The sequence below is a fragment of the Pantherophis guttatus genome, chromosome 4, assembly GCF_059756535.1.
Source record: "Pantherophis guttatus breed Tessera chromosome 4, ASM5975653v1, whole genome shotgun sequence".
Lineage (NCBI taxonomy): Eukaryota > Metazoa > Chordata > Lepidosauria > Squamata > Colubridae > Pantherophis > Pantherophis guttatus.
The window spans coordinates 136602513-136630402 of NC_142066.1; the positions used below are offsets into that span (position 1 = coordinate 136602513).

Sequence of the window (27890 nt, forward strand, 5' to 3'; positions counted from 1 at the left end):
GAAGTTAAATGGGACTGATCTGGTGGGCTGAGCAGGTTTCCATAAGCTATGGTCCCGGAAGCCAGCTTTAATTGCACAGACTGCTGAACTAGATTGATGATTGAGATGGGGAAGGGGTTGGAGATAGGTTGGTGCAGGAAGTTGCAGGACTCTTGTTTGCTGCCTAACACCCAAAATTTGTTCACATGTCCACAGCATTAGTGGGTTCCTTTTACCTTTGCTACTGGTTTGGAACTAGGAGCTCGCGCACGACATTTGTGCATGCGCAGAACCTTCTGCGCATGCACAGAGCATCCGTGATGACGTCCAGGAGGGTGGGCAGAGCCTCCTGCCGCTACCACTACCGTTCTCCCGAACGGGGGCAAACCAGTAGAAAGCCACTACTGGTCCACAGGGATGCCATAACTTTGGGCACAGGTCACAAGTCCCTTTATTCAGCACCATCATAATTCCAAATCATTGCTGAATTAACAGTTGTAAGTTCAAGACTTATCTGTGCTGAATTCTCCAGCATTTCCTTAAAAATTGTAAGGTGGTAAAAGAGGTAAGGTGGCATTTTAGTGGTAACCTAAAGAGCTTGCGCTAATCGACAATTAGCAACCTTGTTCATATTTCCTTCAAAGTAACTCCTGTGATTCGGAAAAGGAAAAAAAAAAGATTATAGCCATATAGGTTGAGAATCAATAATTGAATTTCTTTATAAGGCGCTAGCAAAGTGTTTGAAAAGAATTAGATAACCTGAAAATTCTTTTAAGCTTTTTTGGTCTAGTAAGCTGTTAAATGAGATGAGACCTTGCGTGAGGTATGAAGTTTACTCACATCAATCTCAGAGATCAAGTGCTGAAAGCATTGCATTAGACAGAGGTCTTCAAACTCAGCAGCTTTAAGACTTGTGGACTTCAACTCCCAGAATTCGAAGCACGAAGAGTTTCTCAAACACTGCTACGACTTTAAGAGGAACGCACTTCAATTCCCGGAACCACCATACTGGCTGAGGAATTCTGGGAGTTGAAGTCCATCCTTCTTAAAGTTACTGAAGGTGAGAAGCACTGCCCTATAGAAATACTTCATACAACACCCCTCCCTCCCTCTCTCTTCATTGCTAGAAACGGCGCGGCGACCCGAACGCGCGCGAGAGGAGAGGGGAAGAGGGGGGGGGAACACAATGCATCAAGACCACGTGGGAGGTGCCGAGCGTTCTTATTCGCCGGGAGTCCTGGGCGTTGCCCAACGCGGTTAAGAAGTGCGCTTGCGCGAATCGGGAAAATAAGTTCTCCCTGAATTCTATGGGAGCAGGTGGGCGGAGTAGTGCGTGGCTTGTCTGCTTTGCGTTGGGCGAATTGATGGCGGCGACCATGGCCTGCTGGCAGCGTCTCTGGACTCTGGCCGTACTGTGCGTCTTGCTATGCTGCTGCCCGACGATGGGACTGGACACGGTGCCCTCTACGTCGCCTCCGCTGACTCCTGCTCCATGTAAGCAAGGAGCGGTTCTGTCTCCCTGTTCGAGCCGGGCGCGGGGTGTAGGGGGTGCATTGCGGGAGGGAGCGTGTCCCGCCGCTCAGGCTCGGCTTCCTTTCCCGCCTCACGTGCAGCTTTTCGGCGGTGGGGAGAGACGCTTTTTCCCGTCCCCCTTCCCTCGGCGTCCATATTTCCAGGGTCCTTTCAGGAGACCGGCGCATCTCTCTTTCCCCCTTCTGCAAGAGAAGCGTCTTTTGCAGACGTGGGGAGAAAGTCAAGCCCCGTCCTAATGGCTGGGCATTTTGGGAGTGGCAAAACTGATAGCCCCGGAGATGACAAGGGTCAGGAACTCAGCCTCGGGGCGCAAAATCTTTTAGTACCTTAGCAGAGTCGCCTCGCCCCTGGGTGTCTTGTTGGGCGTCTTTAAAAAAAATAATCTGCTATAATCGTACTAAATCCCCTTCTGTCTTTTACAGATGAACATCTTTTCCAGTAACCTGGTTTTATCATTTGCTTTTTGACCTAAAACATTTCCTTGGATGCAGTTCCAGCTCTTGTATTGTTTTCCACACCACCACCCCCTCAGACTTCTGTGGCTTCCTCTGTTTACTCCACAACCTCCATGAACCAGTAGTACTCTCAAACTTAATTAATCTTAATTTCATTGAGCATTAGATGGTTATAATTAACACTTAGAATAACCTGGGCCTTCAAGGTTCGGTGCCTTTTGTTGTTTTTTTTAAGAGGTTGTAGAAATGACATTCCTCTTTAGCTGAAACTCCTACAGGAGCTACCTGATTTTATTGCAGGTAGCACTTCCTATATTTTTCCACAAAATGCCTTAGAACTGAATTAGACAAGGTATTATGGATTTGAAGTGGACTTTATTGTAGGTATTTTAAAATGTAAGATCAAGCATATGAGCCACTTTAGGACTAGTTGGAGGGATTTTATTTACCTCTCAATAACATTTCTAAATTAAAATATCTCTAAAGGTGCTGTTTAGTCATAGTATGAGAGAGTTAACCATTTTACGTTCTAATTTATTAAAGAGCTGATTTTTATTTTCTAGTAATTTGTAGTTTATTCAACCCTAATAGATTTTAGGGTTGAATAAAATGTGAATTTCGAACATTTTTCTTTTGAGATGATGGATTAGGACAAAGAACACTAATTGTCACAGTCATTTGCCTAAAAGGTCTATAACACTGAAGCCTTTTCATACATTGGTACAAAAGTCTCCAAGGTCAATGAATAGTTTCACAGTATGTCATTGAACTAAATGTATTAAACAATTTATTGAAGAACACCATTTGCTGTTTCACTTCGGTTCCTTATCTTGCAAGATTTTATATTAATCACAACAATATTTAGTTTGGTTGCAATTGAGCAACAAAATATTAAAAGTGAATACAGAATAAAAGTGAAAAAGTAAGCTAAAAGCACAACAGGAAAAATAAAAAAATATACACAGAATGACTTCTGATACTCTTCACAGCAGTTATAAGAAAAAAGTTATATTTTAACATCTCTTAAATTATGATTTTTTTCTATAATTATCAATAAATAAAAGTGTTACTAGCAATTAAGGCAATTTAAACTTACTTGTGTTTTTTTTCTTTTGAAAATGTTTTGTTTCTTATCCAAGAAACCTCTTTAGTTCTGGAAGCTTCTTGGATTGTAAATGAAATGTTTTCAAAAGAAAAAAAAGTCCAGTTGTTTTTTGGAAAAAGCACCTAGGGATTCTGGAGAGACGGCTCTGAGGAGAACGAAGCAGCAGGATACAAGGGGGAGAGTGGAGCTGGTAGGGGCTGCATACAGAGTGTAACCACCATGTTTTATTGCTTGGGTAAGATGGTATTCTACTCTCCCTTGCATAGAGAAACATGTTCCACTTTGTCAGGATTTCCTAGTAGATACCACAAAAAAAAAAAATCTTTCAGCTTGTGCTCTTTTCCCAAAGCAGTCTTGCTTTAGTACTCCAATTAATGACTGTAGAGGGCAAAGGTGATCTAAATGGCTTTGTCTCTGTCTGCCTCATCCTGCCCTTTTGCTCCCAGTGTGGCACCAGTGGAAGGATGCTCTGGGAAGGTGGCAAGCAGATTCAAATCTCTGCTTCTCTGCAACCACTTTGGCTGTACATCAGTCCTTAGTTCAGTTAATATGGGTGTCAGTGAAACCTGATCTAGAGGTCATTTAAAGTGGCTTGAGTTTTTTATAGTTAAAAGTGTGTGCTGGTCAGGAGAGGGAGGAATTTCAGAATGAAAAAAGGCATGTTAATCTGTCTATGACATGTGGCAGATGCAGTCCAGTTTTATGTTACTCTGTAGTTTTTGGGTCACAGTGCGTTTCTGCAGAAGTTTCCATTTAAAATAAATATATCTCAACTATTTAAAACACCCAAGCAAAATGTTGTAAAATGTGTAAATGTAAGTTAGTCTTTAATGATTTTACAAGGAAATTTTCCTGAAATGGTTGCAGTTCTTAAGACTATTCTATAGCTAAAAAAACCACAAGAAAACGCTGCTTACAAGATAAATGTTTGTAAATACTATTTTAATTTTATTCTAGTTATTGGTTTTATATAATACTACAGATATACATTGAATATGCTTTGCAACTTAGCTTTGAGCATATTTATTATATTACAATATTGGAATTTATTATAAAGTGTACTTTGCTATTCAATCACAGTGCTTTATTTAGGTGTACTTGGAATTTATATAACAAAAGGCTTTCTAAAGCCTAGCATCAAGAAAAGCATTTGCTTTTGAAGTATTTATACATATTTGATTCATTCTGAAATTTTGACTTTCTAGGTCTAGGATTCTTTGCTTCTGTATCTATACATTTTTGTCAGAAAATTTACAACCTTCCGATTTAAACTTTACCATGCAATTATTATTATTTTTTTCTGCAGCATGTTCTGTTTTTACTGGAATGAAATGTGAAGCATGTATAAAAAATACTGCAGTAAGTATTTTCATTTTTATTTAACCAAGGGAAAAATTTAAATATTTTTACTGTATTTTATGGGCAGGGACATAATTTTTTTTAATGCAAACATTTTTTGTTTGATATCGGTAAACAATAGGTCACTGGCAACTATAATACAACAACATTTAAGTCAGTGACTTAAAAATTTTCAGCCTACAGTGGTGGGCTTATGTGAATAAAAGAGTCAGACTGCAGAGAATATAAAGAAGACTGTGCCATATTTCGACACTGAGGGATATAGATAAGAAATCCAAATTTTCAAAGAGGGTGCAGCTGCAAGGAGAGTACAAAAGGTTTGAGATCTGGCTGGCTATAAATTATGAATTTGTATTTCTGCCCCACTCAGCAGTTGTTAGCTCTCTGTTATGGTTACCATTCCCTAGAATACAGTAAAGATGCAGTTTTGAGTTACGTTTCTTTTTATCTCTGGTAGTTGACAGCTTCCTGCTGAGTTTTCAAATGTAAGGAAGATGTCATAAATATTTGGAAAAAGAAAGCTATTTCATAGATGGGAATAAGCCATTGTTTGGTAACTGAAACTTCAAGTTTATTCTTCCTGTGTGGGCTTCTAATCCCTCTTTTGAAATTGTGTTAAATCACAATTTCAGTTTAACCTAGTTGATTGTACAAGTTGTGATTTGTTACCAAATCTTAATATATTTAATTATACATGAAGGCAAACTGTAAAAAGTCTGAAAGGAAGGGGGGGGAATCAAGGACTGAGATAAATATGAGTTTGTAAATGATTTACTAAACATGGTTTGTCATAACATGAAAGAAAAAAATTGTTTCTCAATTCTATAAACAAATGTGTTTAATGTGCAACACATTTTATAACTGAAATAAATGTGACTACTGGTAATCCTTGACTTACAACTGGTTACTTTTGATCTGATTTTGAAATTACAATAGCTGCAACCCTCCCACAGTCACATGCTCACATTTTGGGTGCCTGGCAGTTGGCTTACCTTTACAGCCATTTACAATATCCCACAGTCACGTGACCATGATTGTCAGTGGTCTTTGTTAGTTTTTAGATTTTACTTTCAACAAAAAATACCCATTAGGTAGACTGGATTCGCCTAATCACAGTGTTACCTTTGGGAAAACAGAATAACAGAGTTGGAAGGGGCTTTGGAGGACTTCTAGTCCAACCCCCTGCTTAGACAGGAAATCCTACACCACTTTAGACAAATGGTTATCCAATATCTTCTTAAAAACTTCCAGTATTGGAGCATTCACAACTTCTGGAGGCAAGTTCTTCCACTGATTAATTGTTCTCAATGTGGGAAAATTTCTCCTTACTTCTAGGTTGCTTATCTCCTTGATTAGTTCCACCCACTGATTTTTGTCCTCTGGTGCTTTGGAGAATAGCTTGCCTCCCTCTTCTTTGTGGCAGCCCCTGAGATATTGGAACACTGTTATCATGTTTCCCCTAGTCCTTTTCATTAAACTAGACATACCCAGTTCCTGCAGTCGTTCCTCATATGTTTTAGTCCCCTAATCATCTTTGTTGCTCTTCTCTGCACTATCTCTAGAGTCTCAACATCTTTTTTACATCGTGGTGAACAAAACTGGATACAGTATTCCAAGTGTGGCCTTACCAAGGCATTATAAAGTGGTATTAACACTTCATGTAATCTTGATTCTATCCCTCTGTTTATACAGCCTAGAACTGTGTTGGCTTTTTTGGCAGCTGCTGCACACTGCGGCTCATATTAAATGGCTGTCCACTAGGACTCCAAGATCCCTCTCAGAGTTCTACTATTGAGCAAGGTACTACATATACTGTACCTGTGCATTTTGTTTTTCTTGCTTAAAAGTAGAACCTTACTTTTTCAACCATTGAATTTCATTTTGTTAGCACCCAACCTAACATTTTGTTAGTGTCCAACCTTAACAACTATCTCTTTGTTTAATGAGCACAATGTTTGCTTAACAACTGCAACAAAAGTTGTAAAATTGGGTCCAGCCATGTGATAATCGGGTCAACAATTGTAATGACTTATGACTGTGAATTCTGTGAACAATTATAGTCATAACTTGAGGACTACCAATATTGTGTATTTTTAAATTAAAAATTAATCTCTTGGCATGAATTCATATACTGGGGATTTCATGCCCAGGTGAATTCTGATAATGGCTTAAAATCAATATTGATTTTTGTTTCACTTTCCTGAATTTGGATTGTGAACTGTTCATGTATAAACACTTGTTTAGTTGAGATCATATTTAGTTTTTTTTTTAAAAAAATATTTCAGAGGAATAATAAACTTTTACACAGAATGGCTTAATTTGTAACAGTGACCTTATTATTTGTCTACAACATTTATCCCAATAGTTTTCTCTTGTTGTATGATAGCCATTTAATTAAAGATTCTTCGGTTCTTTTGCTATAGTGAGAACTTTAGATTCAGCAAGAAAAGAACAAAAGTGAGGCTGAAACCCGAATATATTAGAAGAGAGAGACAGTGACAAAGCAGACGAGAACATCTTTGATAAAAGAGGGTGGGAAGGCAGAATACTGCCAGCGAAGCAAGAGTCACATCATGTTTCATTAATTTGATTGTGTGTGAAGGAATAAGAAATTAGGATATGAAATTGTGGAAACTCAGTAATGCCAAATTCTCCTCATTCATGAGTGGCTTCATTAAGGCAGGGTCCTTGAGTTGTTTGACCCGGTTTTTTCAGGAAGCAGAACAGAACAGCTAATTGCCCTCTTTTCAGAAAAGCCTGGCATTGCAACAGCCAAGTAAACAGCCATTACTTTGTTAGTAATGTTTTAAAATGTTCCCCTTTCTTGCTCAGCCCAAGTTAATTATTTTATAGATATAAATTCATAAAAGAGTATAGAAAAAGGAAAGAAGACTGATAAAGTTTTCTGATACTTCCAGTCCCAATTTTCAAATAAAAATGGTATCTATGCACCCTGAATTTTTTCAGAACACGTACCTTCTAAGCCATATTGAAATTGTTAAAGCAACATAAATGTTTTAGAATCACTAAGTCCTGAATTCCGGGGATGTTGAGTTGTGTTGATAATTGGATGATAAATGCAGCAGGGAAATTACTACAGCCCTGCCAGCATTGTTCTTAGGAAAGATACATCTGGATTTTATCATAGCAGTGTTCATAAATAAAATTGTTCAACGGAATAATTTTATAAGTAAAGCCAGTATAAAGATTCTGAATTCCTGGGAAATTACATTTTTATTTCTTGCTCAGATTAATATAAAATGTATTTTCAGCTACCAAGATAAAGAATGGGAAATAATATGTTGTCAATTTACAACAGAAATGGAGCTTGCCATTATGAGCATAAGTCATGACAGTTGTAAAGTGATAATCATTTGGTTAACCAGATTTTACAACTTTTTTAATGGAAATTCTTAGGTGCCTTGCCATGAATATTAAGCAAACACAGCAGTCATTCAGTGAATGCCACAATTGTTAAGTAAACCCATTATTTGCTGTGGGGTGATTTTGCCAAAAACTGGAAGTAAATGCTGATTTTTGGCAAAAGTGTAAATTACAGACACTGCAAATGGCGGTAAATGGGAACTAGTTGCTGAAACCCAAAATGTAGTCATGTGATCATAGGGAAGGGGGCCTGGCTGTCTGAACTTTGCAACTTGTAACTTTTAGGAGTCCATTGTAACTTTGAACATTTGCTAGTCATAAGCTGAGGACTACTTGCATTTTTAAAACTCTTCTGATTAATTTAAGGAAGTTGGCCTGAAATAAACCAAATACAAGTAGTCCTTGACTTACAATTGTTTTAAGAACAATTTTAAATTGTGACTGGAAAAAAGTGACTTATGACCAGTTTTCACTCATGTGTGTTGCAGTGTCCCAGTTCCAGTCACATGATCAAAATTTGGGTGCTTGGCAACCAGCATGTATTTACAATAATTGCCAGGTCCTGGGATCATGTGATCACTTTCCCAGAGGGTTTCCAACAAGCAAAGTCACTGGGGGAAACTGAATTCATTTAATGACCAGAGGGATTTGCTTAATAATTATGGTGATTCACTTAATGGCTCCAGCAAACAAGATTATAAAACTCTGTGCAATTTAATGACTACTTTGCTTAGTGAAGAAGTTCTCATCTTACCTGTGATGAGTCAAGGACTACCTGTAAGGTAAATGTGCTAGCTGTTATAGCTTGCTAACCTTTAAAAATGGTATCTTGGTAAATCAAGATGAAATATGGCATAATTTCATTCAATCTGTACAAAACATTCATGGGACAAAACATTTCCTGCCATAACTGATACTTTGTTATAGTTTTACGGTCCTGGACTTTATATCAAGAAATTCCAAATTTTACTCCTCTCTAAGGTATGAACACTGGTTGGGTTGATTGAGTCAGCCACTCTCAGCCCAATCTGTGTCAGAGGGAGGTTGGGAAAATAGGCAAGAGTATTATGTAAACTACCTGGAATAGTGCAGTAAAAATGGGGTGTAAATATTAATACGTAATGAAGAAAAAATTAAGCTTTAAGGATTTATACAAATCAAATTGCCGTTTCGGTGGCTTTTCCTGGTACTGATAATGTTGTAAAAGCATGGGTGATAATCTTGATAAAACTGCTGATTTAATAATAAGCTTGGTTCATACTTCCTGATAAACTTGTTTTTATTTTCATTCTTTTTCCTCACAGTGTCTTTGGTGCAGTGAAAATTCTACTTGTTTGGATTATCCTGTAAACAAAATCATGCCACCATCATCGTTGTGTTCACTTACAAAGTCTTACTGGGCAATATGTTGGGGTATGTAATCTTGTATATATGTTAAATTAGCACAGGCCAGAACATAATTACAATGTCTTTATGGAGGAACATTGAGTTCACTGTCTCCTGTGAGATGGGATCGCTGTTTGTTTATTTGGGAAAAAAATATGGCTATCAGTATTGTGTAAAACACCATAGAGGGTTAATAAACACACAGTTAAAAAAAAACAAAAGATTATAACACTTAACACATCAGTGCCATATCAGCATCTTCTTAAAAAATACTACAGAAGTCTCCTATCTGCATCTGATGGAACAGCCAGATCTTAATGGCCTTTCGGGAGGCAAGAAGGGTAAAGGTCTTCCATATTTCAGGGGAGAGGCTGTTCCATAGGGTAGATGCAGCTATACAAAAATTTTGCTTCCTAAGACCTGCAAGGTGACCATATTTAATAGTGGGGACCTGGCGCAAATTCACTCTAAGCAATCTAATGGAATGAGTAGCTGTCCTCATGAAGAGACTGCCCCTCAAATAATCTGGTCCCATGCCATATGGGACTTTACAACTAATAATAGCACTTTAAATTTCACACAATAGAAAACTGGGAACCATAGCAACTCACACAATAGAGATGTAATGTGGGCAAATTATAGGTGTCCCAAAAGGCATGCATTGCTTCATTCTGAACAAGCTAAATTCCATGTAGTCTTCAATACCAGCAGTATGTAGAGCTCATTACAGTAATCCAAACAAAAATCAGTGACCATGAAATAGGGTCTCATGATCCAGAAATAAGCCCAGTTGGCATACAAGATTAATTTGTGCAAAGGTCCCCTTAGTTACAGCTGCTGCTGTTCCTCAAGCAGGAGCTACAACTCCAGGAGGATCCCCATGTTGTACACTACCTTTGACTGAGTAAGTGGTACCCTATCAGGAGTGAAAGATAATTTTCCAGAGAGATGCTTATCATCCTCAACAACTTTCCTAAAAAGGAAAAATTGTTGATGGATGATTGTTGCCCAACAAAATAGGGTCCAAAGAAGGCCTCTTGAAAAGAAGTGAATTACCACCTCCTTTCCCACAGACATGCATTAACCTCTTGGACCTCATCATGTGCAGGAGAGTCATGGGTTCAGAACAAAGGTGGCAGATCTCACACAACTACAGGGGCTCTGTCCACTTCTTCAGGACCAATTAGCTAAAAGTCCACACTTACAGATTACAGATTAACAGAGTGGTAGGGACCTTGTAGGTCATCTAGTCCAACCCTTACCCAAGCAGGAGACCCTACACCATTTCTAACAAACGGCAGTCCAATCTCTTCTTGAAAGTCTCAAGTGATGAAGCTCCCGCAACTTCCGAAGGCAACTTCTGTTCCATTGGTTGGTTGTTCTCACTGTCAGAAAATTTCTCCTTATTTCCAGGTTGAATCGCTCCTTATTCAGTTTTCATCCATTATTCCTTGTCTGGCCTTCAGGTGCCTTGGAAAATAGCTTGACCCTTCTTCTTTGTGACAGGCCCTCAAATATTGGAAGACTGCTATCATGTCTTCCCTGGTCTTTCTCTTCACTAGACTAGCCATGCCCAGTTCCTGTAATTGTTCTTCATATGTTTTAGTTTCCGGTCCCCTAATCATCCTGGTTGCTCTTCTCTGCACTTTTTCTAGAGTCTCAACATCTTTTTTATAGTGTGACCAAAACCAGATGCAGTACTCTAGGTGTGGTCTTACTAAAGCTTTATAGAGTGGCATTAGTACCTTACTTGATCTTGATTGTATTCCTCTGTTAATGCAGTTTAGGATTGCATTGGCTTTTTTCACAGCCGCTGCACACTGCTGGCTCATATTTAGCTGGTTGTCCACTAAGACGCCAAGACCCCTCTCACAGTTACTGCTGTTAAGCCTGGTTTCACCCAGTCTATGTGTACTTTCGGTTTTTCTTGCTTAAGTGTCGGACTTTACTTTTTTCTACATTGAATTTCATTTTGTTAGGGCCCAGTGTTCAAGTCTATCTTCAAGGGTGTTAGCTCTTCCTACCAGCTTAGTATTATCTGTAAATTTGGTATCAACCCAGGTAATGTAGCAAAACTATTTTCCCAGTCACTTCATAGGACCTACACAACTGGAGTTCAACCTAGAGCAAATCAAAGAGACTTTACCCAATAGATGCCCAGAAAAACCTTCACAGCAGCTCTGCAAGAGTTCCCCTAATTGTTCTTGTCAAGGAAATATCTGTCATCCAAAACAGCTGTTGGCTGTAGCAAAAGTGGAGAAATACACTCTCTTCACTGTTCTAATCACAACAAGGAAAACTCTGATAAAGATTTTCACCTGCATTTAGCTCTGTTTTTCTTCAGGGCTGCTCAAGAGATGCCTATATAATTTCATATCTCTGTATGTCATGGAATTCTATATTTTATATGTTTCAGTTCTCGTGGATTGTATCTCTCTCTCTGTATATATATATATGAACTTGAAGTACAGACTGAGTTGTACCATATGCTCTGCGCTGGACCATGTGATCAGGAATGTGACAAGTTTAAAATGGAACAGTCAGCATTGGGATGCACTGAGGTTTATTTATCTCTGCGACCTTTGGCCTGATCCAGCTTGTTTCCAAACTCAGTCATTCTTTTGCCAACTTCTTCCCATACCAGATCTGATCTAGTTCTGTTCTCTTTTCCAATTACCCTGCTAACAGATGAACAGACACAGACAGACTCCCAACCCCCCTTAATTTCCTTCCAACTTTCCATTAATTTAGAAAGGATGTAAAGACTGCACCAGAGGTGAAAAGATGAAGAATGATCATGCAGCCTGGGTTCTCCGGAGTATTTCCATCACAATGAATTCTATGTAATATTTATTGTGATATCAAAACACAGCTAATAAGGTTTTTTTGGCATAAATGTGAAACATGAAGAGAGAATGTATTCAGTGCAGGAAAATAGTTTTGTAATGACTAAATGTGGAAAATCTGTCTGATATTTGATGCAATTCTTAGGTTTAGCAGGATGCCCTTATAGTCTGCGCCCCCTTTTTTTTTTCGACACCGAGGAAAGAACCTTGTCCTGTATTCATCCCAGCTATGGAGCATGCCCTCTAACATTTTTGATCACACTCTAGATTTTTAGAAAATTTGTAAGGATGCATTGCTTTTATTTGGCTTTCAAATGTTAATCTGATCCCTTAATAATTTTAAATTATATTTTTTCAATTTTATATTCAGTATGTGTCTATAGTTTTGTTAACCACCTTGAAGGCTCTTCATAACAGAAATATTGGCTGTAAATTGAATCTTACGAAAGACAAATATTGTTACATCTATAAATGACTGTTTTATAATGCATATTGGAATTACATGATATTCGTCTGGTTTGCGAACTACATTCCCCATAGGGTGGTTTGTTTTCAGCTTGGTGTGATATGCAGATTGTTCCACTGGTTTTTATAAACTTCGTATTTTTTGAGGGGGATGTTCTGTGATAAGCTAAAGACAAACAAATCGTATTATGGCACAGCATTAAGTATTAACTATAGTTCCATTGATTACGTAGTCGTTTTCATTTTTGCATCTCATGACATCTTCCTATTAATGTGTAGTAGGTGATAAATGAACACATACTGTCCTGATATATGGATTATGAAAAGTGGGCAACTGCGCAGTCAAAAAATATTAAACTATCTAAATTTAGCAAATAGATATTGTAGTGATAGATCTGCCTTTTTACCAGACAGGTACATAACAGTGCTTTAATAAGAGTGTGACTGTAAGCATAATGGACATAAAACACTTTTTTCCATGACAAACTCTTCTAATGGCTACATTTTCTACCTTTTCTAACATTTTTTTACTTCTGATTTCCAGCAAGTTTGGAAGCAATCATCATCACTATAGGTGTTGTAGTCGGCATCATTCTGCTGTTCATAATTTGTTGCTGCTGTTATTGCTGCCGCAGATGTCGCCGGCGTTCCGAAAGGTACCCATACTTTCTAAATAGATTTTCTTGATTCCAACAAGCAGATTCCGTGGGGGAAGCCAGATTCGCTTAACAACTTAACTTAATTCACTTAACACTTTAAGTGTTAACAAGAGGTCATAAACTTAACAAGAGGTCATAAAATTGGGGCCAAACTCAGTTAACCATCTGCCTTGCTTAGCAACAGAAATTTTGGGCTCAATTGTGGTTGTAAATCGAGGACTACCAATAATGACCCTATTTATATGCTGGAAAGAAAAAAATGAAATGAAAAAATGAAAAACATAATTAGGGACAACTTGAATAAGGAAATAGCACCTTGAATAATTATCATCTTGAATTCCCAGAGAAAATGCAACAAATATAATGAAATAATATTAGACCTGAACTCTAAGCATGATGGATTATATTACACACATAGAGGTCTCTCTTGGCATCTTCCAGACTTTCCCTACCTGAATAATTTTTAGAGAGTCTTTATATGTAATGCACACCTCACTCCCAATTAAGTGAAAAATTATAAAACTTTTAGCTAACATGCTTTTTATTTCCAAGGATATCCCTGGAGCCTTTCTGGACCTCATAGGAATTTTAGAAAATAAAATAATGTGTGATCGTATCTGTCCAACAAAAAAAATCTTTAAAATGTAAAAATGGGACTTAAGATTGCAGAAATTTACCACATTTGATTTATCTATGACACATTTTAAAGCTGTGAGTAATTTTATATTTGGCAGAGGCTAGATATTGTTTGGAGCATTTTTTTTTCTTTGTTCCAAATGCATGCAAGATAATGCATATTTATAAAGTAAATATGTTATTACATGACACTGGGTGGTTTACAACAAGATTAAAAAACCACAACAATAACACTGTGCAAGAATATTAAAACTGATCATAGCATGGGAAATTAAGCCTTAGTAGAATATTGATGGCCATAATTATCCTAGAAAAGACAAATGTAATTTTTTCCATTAAAAAAAATCTATTATCATTTTTCAGAACTGAATATTATTTTTACAAAATATTATTTTTTGTCTAATCTAATAAATTTTACAAAATATTATTTTTGTCTAATAAATCCACAAGTGTGTAATCTTTTAGTAACGATATTAAACCCCATAACGTGGTACAGATATTGTTTTTCAGGGCTTGTCGGTTTAGACTAAATAGACTGAATTTGATATCGCCTTGAATTTTGGGGCTATAGGAGATAGAATGCAGTTATCCCCTCTTCCTTTCAGTTAAGCTGTGAAAACACCTTATGCATTAATCACCTTTTTAAAAGCTTCCTGAATGGATCTCTCAAGATGAACTCTGTGGTAGCACTTGGATTACAGGTAGTCCTCGATTTACAATAGTTGATTTAGTGACTGTTAGAAGTTACAATGGCACTGAAAAAAGTGACATGACCATTTCAGCATCCTGATAGTCACGTGATCAAAATCCACATGGTTGGCAACTGACTCATATTTATAACTATTGCAGTGCCCTGGGTCATGTTACCATCTTTTGCCACCTCTGAAAAGCAAACTCAATGGGAAAGTCAGATTCACTTAACAACGATATTACTAACTTAACAACTGCAGTGATTCACTTAACAACTGTGGCAAGGAAGATTGTAAAATGGGGTAAAACTCATTTAACAAATGTCTCACTTGGACTCAATTGGGGTTATAGGTCGAAGACTGCCTGTACTCATTCAATTGTCCTTATATGGAAGTTGGCCCTAAAGAAAAAACATGTAATATACAGGTAGTTGTTGATTGACAACTACTTGTTTAGCCACTGTTTGGTGCTGAACAAACTGTTTATGACCAGGTCTCAAAGTTTTGGCCATCCCACCATCCCAGTGTGATCACAATCTGGGCAATTGGCAACTGGTTAACACTTAAAATAGTTGCTGCATCCTGCAGCCATGCGATTGCTATTTGCAATCTCCTCTTCTAGCTCCCGACAGTCAGAATCAATGGGGCAGCCAGTTGGGAAGAGACCATAAAGGAAGGTCTAGCATGCACTTGCACAGCACAGCAGGGCCCTCCCCTCCATATCCTGCATACACTCGCCACAAACCTCCCACCTTGCTTAACTCTATAGTACTCATTTGCCTGCCTGTTTGTAAACCCCCAAAGCCTTGTGACTTCCTGCTGGCTTCCCCATTCACTTTCTGGGAAGCTAGCAGAAGTTGCAAGTCATTCATGTGAATTCTAGCTTAATTATCATGATCCTCGCTTAACAACAACAAGAGGTAGGCAGTGATTAATGTCACTAAGCAATGCAGTCACATGCCATGGCACTTTATGACTGTATCGCTTAATGATGGAAATTCCAACCCCTATTGATATTGTAAACTTTACATACAATGTTAGATATAAACCTGTTGAGAAAACTAGTCTTTAAACTACACTTACATACCAATAAATCAAGTCAAATGCCCCGTAGATCATTTTTATTAAATATATACATTCATGGTATTTTTTGAATAATTCTTTAATCTATTACAAAACATGTCCACTGGATGTCAGTGTTCTTTCTTAAAATGGTCCAAGTACATGAAATTTCCTATTTTGTCTAACAAATCAAAAGTTAATAGCTAAGAAATATTTATTTTTCTATTGATCCTTTTTCATACTTGTTTTTCCATGTGAATTGAAAGTAGAGAATGGCCACTATTCTACCTAACAGAAAAATAAATTTGGTAATACTTGCATGATTTTTTATTCTGTTTGTCATGTTGTCAAGTATCATGATAAATCGACCACTTTGAATGCATGAGAATATATTAGAAGAGGTTCATTTTTATATAAAACAAATCTCTTTACTATATCTAGAGTACATTAAATTTGAATGATAAATTTAATTTAAGAATTGAATTAAAATTTTAGGATGAAGTGTGAATTTAGTAGTATTTGATAATGTGGGATTGAGATACATCCTGATCGTAAATCAGTAAAGATAATACTATTGATTAATGTACACTTTGTAAAGGGACATGTTTTGATGCTATAAAATTAAAAATAGGATAATTCCCTGTTATAAGTTTGGTAATTTAATAATTTAATGCCACCTGAACATATAGATGTTCTGAAATGTTCATGAAAATTTTCTCATTTTCAGGAGAGTAACCGATGAAGAAGAAACATTTATTGGTGATCGGGAAGAAAGACGACTGCAATACGCTCAACGGTAAGTTTGGAAAATTTTAACTGTAATACCATTCTCTTAGCAAATCTTAAGTATTGGCTACTGAAATATTATTAGGTTGCAGAAACAGAAAAGGATTCCTGATGCCTTTCAGCCTGTCCTTAGTGAAAAACTTTGAGCTTCAAAATAGTTTGTTGGCTTGTTACAAGCAAGGATCAAGTTTATTGCTGGTCACAAGTGGAAGCGTGGCAGGAAATAAATTGCAACAATCTGGATATTCATTCATTGAAATTCTGCCAATATCCTTGCCATAGTGCTGCTTCTTTTTATAGGTAGTCCTTGAGTTAGAACCAATTATTTAACAAGCTTTTAAAGTGACCATGAAAAAAGTTACTTTGACACTTGTTACAGAATCACTGCAGTCATGTATCAAAATTTGGGCCCTTGGCAACCAGCATGTATTTATGATGGCTGCTGCATGTCACATGATCACTATTTTCAACCAGCAAAGGTTTTCAAGCAGCAAAGTCAATAGAGAAAGCCAGATTTTGCTTAATGACTACATGATTTGCTTAACCATCACAGTGATTTGCTTAATGAGCGTATTGCTTAGCAACAGAAGTTCTGGTCCCAATTGTGGTCATAAGTCAAGAACTACTAACTGTATTCTGCTGGAATTCAGATCTGCCCAGCAAAGTAAGGAAATGTGTATGCATTACAGAGATCTGCACTGAGTAGGCAGTGGCCTAGAGGTGTAGCTCTCGCATCACAATCAGGAGTCTGTGAGTTTGAACCTAGGCAGAGGCAGATATTTCTCTCTCTGGGCACACTGAGAATATATCTGCTGAAAAGAAACTCCGCATTGATGACAAGAAGGGCCAGTAAACATTCAGCTCCATTCAATTGCCCAGACTCCACCCAGCAAGGGATTATGAGGTTGTTAAAAGAGCATGATTGCAGAGATCTGCACTGGTTGACAAGGATTAATCAAGTGCACAACAAAAATTATAGTTTATTTGTTTGTTTATTTACTACTTTTCATGTTTTTTGCCATCTATCTCCCTCTCAAATAGTCCGTGTCTGGCTGTTTACAGGGTATCTTTTCTGTTGCAAACCTTTGCAGCCATTCCTAATCTGCAAGAGGGGCCTTTTTGAGGATGCCCAATTGTTAGTCTGGAATGAAGGAGAAAACCTGTTGTATTGCTTGTGGGCTATGGAACAAACTCCCTTGGAAGTTAAATATTGCTTCCTTCTTTCTACATATAGAAAAATCTTAAAGGCATAGCTCTTTCATTAAGCTATTAATTATTGATTGACTGTGTTAACAATTTTAGTTTTTAACCATTGTAAATGTTTTTTTTAAATTTTGGTAGCCACTGAAAATAGAAATCCAATATATAAATCAAATTAATATATTCTTAAAATACATGTCTTGTCTAGAGGCTTACATAATGTACAGTTTTTAAAAACTCATGTATGTTAAGAATTACAGGCAAATATACATAAAGTCTAGTGAAATATAATTCGTTTTTAGGCAAAGTTGCAGAAATGTTCTCTTGCTTATCCAGCAAGAGCCAGCTGGATAAGCATTTTGTCTCCTTGATAAATATCTAAAACGATAGAGACCTTCACCTGAAGACTAGATGGGAACTCTTATTTATTTCATTTTTCCAAGAGACTGTTAAAACAACATATAAAATGCCTACTTATGAAGGCATTAAAAAAGCTTACTGCACCTAATCAAAGAAGGGACAAGTTTAGGGTTATTCCAGATCAAGTGAGGCCCATCAGGATGTAAATGGAAAGAAGAAAAAATTGAGAAACTATGTATTTTTGGAGCTAAAAGTGAAAAAAATCTCCAGAGGCAATAATGCCTTGTTGTTTCTTACTATATATTTCCACTACTAATCATGTATTGGGTATCCTGTGACATATTTCTTTCTGAGGTGAAGCTCTAATGAATTGCTCCCTTAATTCAGCTTCTTACCTTTTTTTTAAACTTTACTGCTGCAATAGATGGAGAAGAGAGATCCAAGAAGTATGAGTGTGTTTGTGTGTGTGAGTGTGTGTGTGTGTGTGTGTGTGTATAAAGTAAACTTTTACTTCCTTTATTTTGAAATTGTTTGATAACCAGTACTTTAAATTTTATTTGAATGCCCATTGGTAGCCAAACAGCTGACATAGCAATGATGTCACATAAGGGTACCAAGAAATGCTTATGACTGTTTGGCTGCTGCGATCTGGATAAGCTGTAAGCTTCCAAATGGGCTTCAAGAGCAGCCACATGTAGACTGTGTTGCAGTAATCTAGGCAAGAAGTAAATTAGGTTACAGGCAGTCCTCGATTTATGACTACAATTCAATCCAAAATTTCTGTTTTTCTCGATTAACGACCTTTCTTGTCACAGTTGTTAAGCAAAACTTTCATTTTAGAAGCCATTAGATATGCTAAAATTTGAAAAGGTTGGTTGGTACTCATACCACATTCGTTATGTGTGCTCAGTCATTGGAAATCAATACAGATAAAATTTGGAGGAGGGAAAATAACTTTGAACTGAAGATTGGTTTAGATGCTACAGAAGTATTTACAGACATGAAAATCACACTGCAATATCAGATATATTGTAACTTCTGTTGATATAGTAATTGATATTGAATCTACATATATAAAAGCGAAAACCACTCACGCATTAATCACAAAATCTCCAGAACCATAAAGCCTACAAACTTGAAATTTGTCACATATGTTCCTCTTGGCTTCTAGGTGCTCACTAAGAAAGAATTTTTCAAAATGACCATTGGAGCATTAGTATTTCCTATATTATTATAACATGCTCTGATGGTAATTAGTTAGACTTCTACTCCCCCTCCCAACTTGAAAATAACTCAGAAGAGAATGTGATAGCATAGGAGAGGCTTCTGTGGGGCTAGCCTGACGGAGAGAAGGGGAGAGGATCTATAGGGCATAGCCTGAGGGAGTGAAGGGGATAGGAGAGGATCTATGGGGCCAACCTGAGGGAGAGAAGGGGGATAGGAGAGGATCTATGGGGCCAGCCTGAGGAAGACAAGGGGATAGGAAAGGGTCTATAGGCCAGCCTGAGGTAGAGAAAGGGATAGGAGAGGATCTATGGGGTCAGCCTGAGGTAGACAAGGGGATAGGAAAGGGTCTATAGGGCCAGCCTGAGGTAGAGAAGGGTAGGATAAGAGAGGCTTCTGTGGAGCCAGCCTGAGGGAGAAGGGAGGAGAGGCTTTTGTGGGGCTAGCCTGAGGGAGAGAAGGGGAGAGGAGAGGCCGATCGTAGCTACTCATTAATTTTCAAACTCTTAAGTGTCAATTTATCAAGCCCAATCACATAGTTTCGTAGCGGAATACGGGTATTCAGCTAGTTTATGGATAGAAATGACTATGTAGATGTAATCCATTTTCCATTATTTTAATAGCTATACAGAATAGTTAGTGCTGGTTTGTCATTTTTATTTTATAATCATCATCACCTTAAATATTTGTTATATTCTCTAATGTTAATAACCTTTGCAGGAGACATGAAAGAAGAGTGAAATATGATGAGCTACGCAGAAAATATGGTATGTACAACATTATTTCCATCCAAAGCTTTTTATCTCAACAGTGTTTGTAAGCATGATGTGTAAATTCTGTTTAGCAAAGGAAAACGGCTGATTACTGAAACCTCTTATTCAATTTGTTCCTATATCATTAAGTGTTTTGCAGTGCAATTTGTGAAATTGTGAGGTTAAGCAGTTTTCCTGCATCATTAGCCATTCTGCTTGTAAAGTGATGGGCAGGTTTAACCAATATTCTTCATACATGTTATTCAATACCTGAATACAGTTTTCTAGTCCATGTAAGTATTAGGGTTAAATGTTTGCCTTTGGCATAACATTAATCCAATATAGTACATTCAAAATGTTGGCCGCATTCACATATCACACATAATTAATATGATATATAATCAGAATTAATGTGTATTTTGTTTTAGAGCAATGAAACACAATTTGGAAAAAAAAATAGATTGGTGTATTTGTATGTTTTCACTAGTAAGCACCATACCAGGGATTAATATAAAGCCATGCTTAGCATTCAAAAATTCCAATTCTGTCTTGTTCAGTTAATTTTTTAAAAAACGAAGTGCAACTTTGTGGGAGCTTTGACTACAATCTTGACCTATATATGGCATTTTTAACACCAAAAGGTTAGTTAGCTATTTTAATTCTTCAGACCTATTGAATTGTGACTGTGTCATTGCTTGATATGGAAAAAAAGAAAATAGAAATAAAGAAATAAATATTATTGAGCCATCAGTGGCATATACGACTCAGTTATAAGCATAAGGAACAGTTTACCATAAAATTAAAATAAGCGACTTGTGTTTCACCTGGCTACAGAGGAATAAAATAAGCAGTAGATTAAGTTGCTTACTCTATTCTCTATTTTGAAAAAGGAATTCTCTCTCATATTTATGCATGAATGCATAATAGAGGGGAAATAATTTGCTAACACATTTCTAAATTAAGATGACTGCAGACTTGTTTTGTTAGGAGGGAAAAAATCATCCTCCCCTTCCTCCCCTTTAACTTTTCTTACTCCATTTAAATGGTAATTATACATTGATAATGCATTCCATGTGTCCCTCACTCTAGCTATGGTCCTTTGGGGGCGGGGGGGGGGGAGAATGCAGCGGCACTTCGAAAGTGGACTGCTCCACATGAGTGGTTTCTTTGTGCAAGGATTTGTCCTTTCCCCCCCATATATTCTTGAATGAATATATATTGCCCAAATTCATCTTTCATTGCTAAATGAAAGGAATTATTTTTTTTAGAAATATATTTGTATTCTTGTACATTCTAGAAGAAAAACGCAATGCTTTCCATAATTGTCTTTAGACTTAAAAACTTGTTACAGAATAGAGTAAGCATTGATAGAAGGGAATGAAATATTAGTGGCTCAGGGTTGGTCTGTAAGGTCCCTGGTGCTCTGTGAGTTTTCTTGTAGATATTTCATTACCAAACTAGGTAATAATATCAGTGCAACAACCAAGGTCGAAAAGTACAAAGGTCCCATATGTTATTGATGTACTACAGTTCTGTTTTTACTCTCAAAAGCTACAATTTTTTCAGTATTGTAGGAATCAACCAGTGGTAGGTTGCTGGTAGCAGCGATGGCGGGAGGCTCCGCCCAGATGCGCACACGAGCGAACCGATAGCAAACTAAATTGAAACCCACTACTGGAGTCAACAATCCCAAAACATTTGTGATGAACTAGACTGGGAATAGATTCAAAGAAGACACTAGTACAGGTGGTCCTTGTATTACGATGGCAACTGGGATTTGAATTTCCATCACTAAACAATGTGGTCATAAAGCGCAATAATATGCAGCCACACTGCTTAATGGTAGCAATCCCTGCACTCACTGCCATTGCTAAGTGAGGATCATGGGTCATTGGGTGAGCATTTCCTTCCTGCCAGATTTCAACAACCAAAGGCAATGGGAAAGCCGGAAGGAAATCCCAGGTGACTTTGAAGTAGGCTGGGAGGCAGGTAAGTGGTTGCTGTTGAGGGTGCACGAATGGTGAGGACGGAGTGGCACAGTCTCAACAAGGCTTGGCAACAGTCTGTAAGTGGTTGGAGAGGTTGCACAAGTAGCTGCGGAGGCACGGTGTGAGGTTCAGGAGGGTGCACAAAGGTGTACAGGTGGCACATGGCGTGCAGAGGGCTTTGAAGGGGGCACATGGGCGGGAGAAACTTATTCAAATAAACTGTGTCCTTCTCTGCCAGCTTCCCCATTGACTTTACTTATGGGAAGCCAGCAAGAAAGATTGCAAATCACAGTCACAGCATTACAGGATACTGCAACCATTGTAAATGCAAGCCTGTTGCATAGATTGTGATCATTTGACTATGGGGTGCTAGGATGGCCGGAACTTCAAAGAACATTGGTAAGCACCAGTAATCCAGCATAATTGTAACTTCAAGCAGTCATGAACAAGGGGATTGTTAATCAAGTAACTACCAGTGCATTAGGTATTTCCCATTTCCTATTACTATCTCTCCTGGAAAAGGTTTGGAAACACACACTGTAATGACATAACACAAGTTGAAGAGGACATTATTATAACGAGCCAGATAAAATTGACATGAGTTTGTTGTTTTTAATAGCAACCTCATACTTGTAGAGATTCCCCTTAATCATTAATGCTGCCTCTTCTGTGAAAGTTTTTCCTTTCTAGGGTTGCTTATAGTTATATGCATTGTATTCATGACTGTAATATTTACAGAAGTCTTGTATTTTAATTTTTTTTAATCATGCCTTTATAATGAGGCATATGAATAGGGTATCATATTCGGTATTATACATGTGTGTTTGCACTGGCATATGTGAACATTAGAATGAAGTTTACTGCATGGATATTCACTACCATTATCTCTGTAACTTACTGATTAAAATCTGGCTACTCTAATCACCCCATCTTGGCTCCCTATATATTGTGTTCTGTAAATCTTGTTCGTCCTTGACATTAAAGATAGGACTTTCTAGTGCAAGAGAAGCGCTCCATAAACGTCCTTCCTGAATTGTGTTATGATTGCCCTTTAAACTGTATTGATACTGCCATTGTTCCGCTTATCCTTCAATGCCATAAATTGTTATGTAAGCACCATATGCCAATCTCAATTGCTCATTTAACTGGTGAGCAATCTAGTTAGTATATACACAGGGAGACTTCTTTCTGTCTGGGGAGCACTCTGCCTTGATTAAAATTTTTGATGGATGATGAATGACTTACGCTTTGGATTAACTTGAAGGATGGTTTGAAGGCTTCTAGACTTTAATTGGCTATTAGGATTTAGCATTTTTTACAGTTTAATGCACAGATGTCCATTTTTTTCCAGGGATCTTGAGCTAAACTACACTTAGGAACTAAAAATCTGTCTATGAAAATATCCTCTGAGGTGCTAGGCATATTTGTAGTAGTCAATTTTTCTAGTCAAATTAATTTTATGTATTATGACAAAGTCCTTTAAGTGAGATAAATTTGTGCTGTATAAATCAGTATGTCTCTGTTACTGGGCATTAGTTAATTATGGTAAGCTCATTTCTATTTCATTTATTTTTGTATTTAATTTATAAGCCTCATAAGTAATGCAACATACAACATCATGAAATAAAACAAGGGAATAAACATAAAAGTCAAAAACTATAGTATTATATTGGGGATAGAGATGGGAACAGCTAAGAAATAAAATCCTGATTTTAGCTCAGGATCCCAAATCACTTGTTTAAGAACCAATGGAAAGAATCTCAGTGAAGAACTTTCCTAAACAACAGTATCAGGTTAGGACTGTGTAGACTTCAGGAGATAGGATACTATCCAATAGAGCAAGTATGGTCACGAAAAGCATATCTCCAAACCCCCATGAGGTTAGTGTTTAATGATGGCATGGAGCAGGCCCACATTATTAGATCTAATACAGTAGAGCGGGCAGACATAACACGAGAAGTAGCCTCCACAGATAAGCAGGCCCTAAGTTGTAAAAGGCTTCATAGATGGTGATCGGCACCTTGAATTTTTGCCCAGAAGGCTATTGACAATTAGGGTAGCTGAATCAAAGTGCACTCAGAACCACTTATTCTGATGCATTCTGGACCAAGTGTAGCTTATGAATGGTTTTCAAAAGCAGCCCTACACATAGTGCATTGCAAAAGTTCAACCATAAAGCGTAAGTGACCAGGAAGAAACCTTCCAATCTGAAGAAGATGCACATTTGATGCACAAAATGCATCTATAGAAAAACCCTCTGACTAGAACTGCTAACGGTTCCTTGAGCAAGAGTCAAGTCTAGGAGAAGACCCAACTATACAGCAGCAGCAGCAGTTCTATCTGGGGAACTGCAATTCCCAGAAACTTGGATAGTTTCTGGAAATGGAGGACCCTTGAATTTTCAGTCACGTAGTCTAGCTAGAGTTGAGCCCAAGCTTATTTTTCTCCTTTCAGTCATTAACGAGAATGCACTGAGACAGGACTTTCATAGTATCTCATGGTTATCCTGGCTTCAAGATGATGAGCTATTCTCTGCATATGGATGAAACCTGACTCAGTGCTTGCAGTTGTAGAAATAATATATGAGGAGAGCATCAAGCTACAAGAAGCCCTACAAAGGGTCTTGGGATTGATTTCTTCCTCCACCATCTAGAAATGACCTGGAGAAAGGAGGAGATCCACAGCAACACAGTATTGCCACATTCAGTTATTGAGCCAGAAGAATTCCGCATTATCAAAGGTCACACACAAATCAACCAAGACTTGGAGAGTTAAACTCCTTTTATCTCAGTGCTAAGAGGGGTTGTCAACAAGCATTTTCTGTTTGCAGTTATGACTAAAAATCCCCCTTGTTTTGTATTCATACAGAAATTGGGATGCTCCATTCTTAATAGTTATTAGCCACCATGTTCAGCAAAGGATAATTCTTAATCTCTACCTTAATACTTTCTTGTAATTTTATTTTTTAGGTCTGCTCCAGGATTCCGACCATCCCTATAGTAGATATGAAAACGAATGAAAAAATAGTACTACTGCCTTAAAATGAAATGTTGATGTTTTCATTGCACGAAATTTGTACATAAATATTCAGTAGAACTTAATGTTTATTTTACTTTTTTTTTTTCCTCCTTTCCTCCTTTTGGAAACAACAGTATTATATTTGCATCTAATGATTCTAGTATAAAATGCCTCAGAGGTTTCTTTTTCCCCTATAGAAGAAAAAAAAAACTAGAGGAGTGCAAGTTTGAGGTAGAGAAACAGTTTACTTTTTCTTAAACATCACAGATGTTTGGGGAGTGAGGGGAACAATACTGTCATCCTTTCCATGCTGCTAAATAAAGAGGCTCTTTAAATCTGCGTCAAGTAGGTGTTGGCAAGTATTTGACACTGCAGAGGTGAGGCATCACACAATCATAGCTTACACCACCTTTATGTTAATAGAATACAAAGGGTGTAAGTGAAAGAATCTTGCTGGCTAGCCGGTACTTTCAGCACCATCAGATTCTTGAATATGGCCTTTTAATCACTGCAGCCTTCCACAGTCTCTCAGCTCAAGTTCTTGAAATTGGCTTTTTCCAGTATTTAAACGTCCTGATTGCAATGGATTATATCGTCCCTGATCCTTTGTACTTAAGGAAAGACCACCTAAATGAACACTTGACTTTAAAAAAGAAAATTTAAGAAGATAGTAAAAATTTGTAGTATTATATCAAAAATCTGAGTTAACAGCTTTCCATTTTGATCTCTGTACATTCGTAGATTGTGTTGAAAAGTCTTGTTCTTGATTCATTCCTCAAGCAATTATCTACTTTTTCTAATAATGTACAAGAACTATCTGTTTACTTTTTTCTAATGTACAAATTTTTTGTATATATTTCTGTCTATATAATCATTCCTAACATCTATCAAAGCAGATATTTCCAATATCTATGCTACTGTATAATTAAAATAGAATCACTAAATGGTTCACGGCACTGTGCTTCAGACTTGAAGAGAAGAAAATGCTTTGAAGCTCAATGGATGTTCCTCCTCCTTCAGGCCAACTATGTATTTTGTGTGGATCACGTAGATAACCTTCACAGCCGTACCAGTATCCCAGGCTGTTCGATTTAGCAGCAGTTAAGTTGGTATGGACATATGCATCCATGTACACTCAAAGGTACATTTTTCTTTTTACATCTGAAGCACAGCATAGCTGCTTTATTTAGATATTCATAGTTAAAGCTGTTTTTCTTCTTAAGCAGGGAAGAAAAATGATCTAATAAAGACTGAAATTGCTTTATAGTGAACATTGCATAACAATTTGAAAATGGTGGGAAACAGGGTGGCTTCAGTAGAATACTTTCTTTTCCAAAAGAACATGCTGTAATATTTTATTGTGGATAACATTCCTCCTCTGTATTTAACAAACCTACATGCTTTGTCATGTCATTATGCAGCTGAAGTTTCTTAAACAAAACTGAAAACTAGGGCTCATTAATCTTATATTCATTATGAAGATGTGATTTTCAGGAATAACTCACCACAGTTTTCCCGTATCAAATTTGCTTTGCGTAGTTAATGGTCTTTCAGAAATAGTGTGAAAAGGGACATGTTGAGCCAAAGGAAGAACAGTCTTGTTCTGTTAATTGAAACTTTCACCCAATCAAATACAATGTGAGGCCACCAGTGAGACTAAACAGATCAATTGTATATTTCCATCTTAAACTGGAGCAATAGACATTTATTACTTTATAAACTTTTTTTTGGAAAAATTTTAAGTAGAAACATATCTACCCAAATTGTTTGTAATGCCATTTGAAATAATGTGGCCGGTTTATCTTTCACCTTATTTAAACCAGATTCGTGATTTTTGAGAACTTACAGCTTTGGATACTATTTCTGTAGTGAGTTCTCACTGGAGATATCTTGTGAAGGTGGAAGCTGCATGTGATATGGAAATATATTTTTTATTTGATCTGAATAGTTAATTGGACTGCTAGCAACTTCTCTTAGGTATCTGATGGATAAACATTTATTTGAGCTTATTTTGTGAATGATTAATGTGAAAATGTAATTGCACCTTCTGCTTTTGATTGCTATATTAGCCTTGCTGTTTAGTATTCCTCTTTTCTCTGGACAACCATCTATATAGATTATCTCAGAATAATAATTTGTGAATCCGCCAAGGATGACAGATCATGAAAATTTTGCCTCAATAAACCTTTAGAAGGCTTCAAGATGTGTAAAGTTTTGTACCTAGCTATGATATGTGTACAACTGGAGGATATGTTTTAGTGTTTTCTAATTCAGATGAAAATTGCATTAATAAAAAAAAATCACTTTGTATATTATACTTTATTTAATTGTTTATTTTCATGTTTTACTTTGTTTAATTTTGTATTTTGTTATGTTTGCAAATGTGGATTATCACTATAATAAACAAATTAAGGATATGGTTCTGCCTATGTTTATGTGAAATTAATTAATTGAATCTTGAATTGTATTTTACCCATGAGGGAAGGAAAACTAAAACAACTCACAGCTAAAGAGAATTCTGTTAACAGAAAGAAATGCAGAAGTGACTGGTTCCACCTTCAGAAACTTTCAGTACTACCACCTTCAGTACTATCTCTCCTCTCATAGCAAAGTGTCTCCAATCCTTTGGAACCCATCACCCTTTCATCAGTTTGCAATTTTTTTGATGTTAATGTATTTTGTGTCATAGTAATTACATTCAGTGTAGAATGTAGATCACTGGCATCCTTCAGTCTCAAGGGATTATGGTATCATGCTCTGGAAAGAGATCCTAAAACAGCATCTAGTGTGACTAAAAAAGCCAATTCAAGAGTGGCAAAAACTTCCACACTGAGGGCAGATACATTTTGTCCCCTGCCCAGCCCCCAGATTTTGCTGGTTCCGGGACTGCCTCTTTGCCTCAGCCTGCCGAACAAGTGTCTCTTTGAATTGGAGAAGGCCGTGCTGCGTTTTTAGGCTCCAAGCTGAACGATCAGGGATCAAGGTTTCCCAGTTGTTAATGTCC

The 27890-nt window shown here is 37.2% G+C and overlaps 1 protein-coding gene across 1 annotated transcript; it reads left to right on the forward strand.

The window, feature by feature from the left end:
* The first annotated feature begins 1208 nt into the window (after positions 1 to 1208).
* PTTG1IP2 (PTTG1IP family member 2) lies at positions 1209 to 27303 on the forward strand. The gene is made up of 7 exons (XM_034402291.3): positions 1209 to 1473; positions 4379 to 4431; positions 9120 to 9228; positions 13057 to 13168; positions 16286 to 16354; positions 19849 to 19895; positions 24838 to 27303. Exons 1-7 carry the CDS (start codon positions 1287 to 1289, stop codon positions 24885 to 24887), a joined length of 627 nt encoding a protein of 208 aa, XP_034258182.1. The 5' UTR covers positions 1209 to 1286; the 3' UTR covers positions 24888 to 27303.
* The last annotated feature ends 587 nt before the right edge of the window (positions 27304 to 27890 follow it).

Excerpts from the sequence above, each read along its gene's own strand:
- PTTG1IP2 (XM_034402291.3), top strand. The coding sequence starts at position 1,287 with ATGGGAGCAGGTGGGCGGAGTAGTGCGTGGCTTGTCTGCTTTGCGTTG. Across the intron at positions 4,432-9,119 it reads CATGTATAAAAAATACTGCA|TGTCTTTGGTGCAGTGAAAA; the intron begins GTAAGTATTTTC and ends TTTTCCTCACAG. Across the intron at positions 16,355-19,848 it reads CGACTGCAATACGCTCAACG|GAGACATGAAAGAAGAGTGA; the intron begins GTAAGTTTGGAA and ends TAACCTTTGCAG.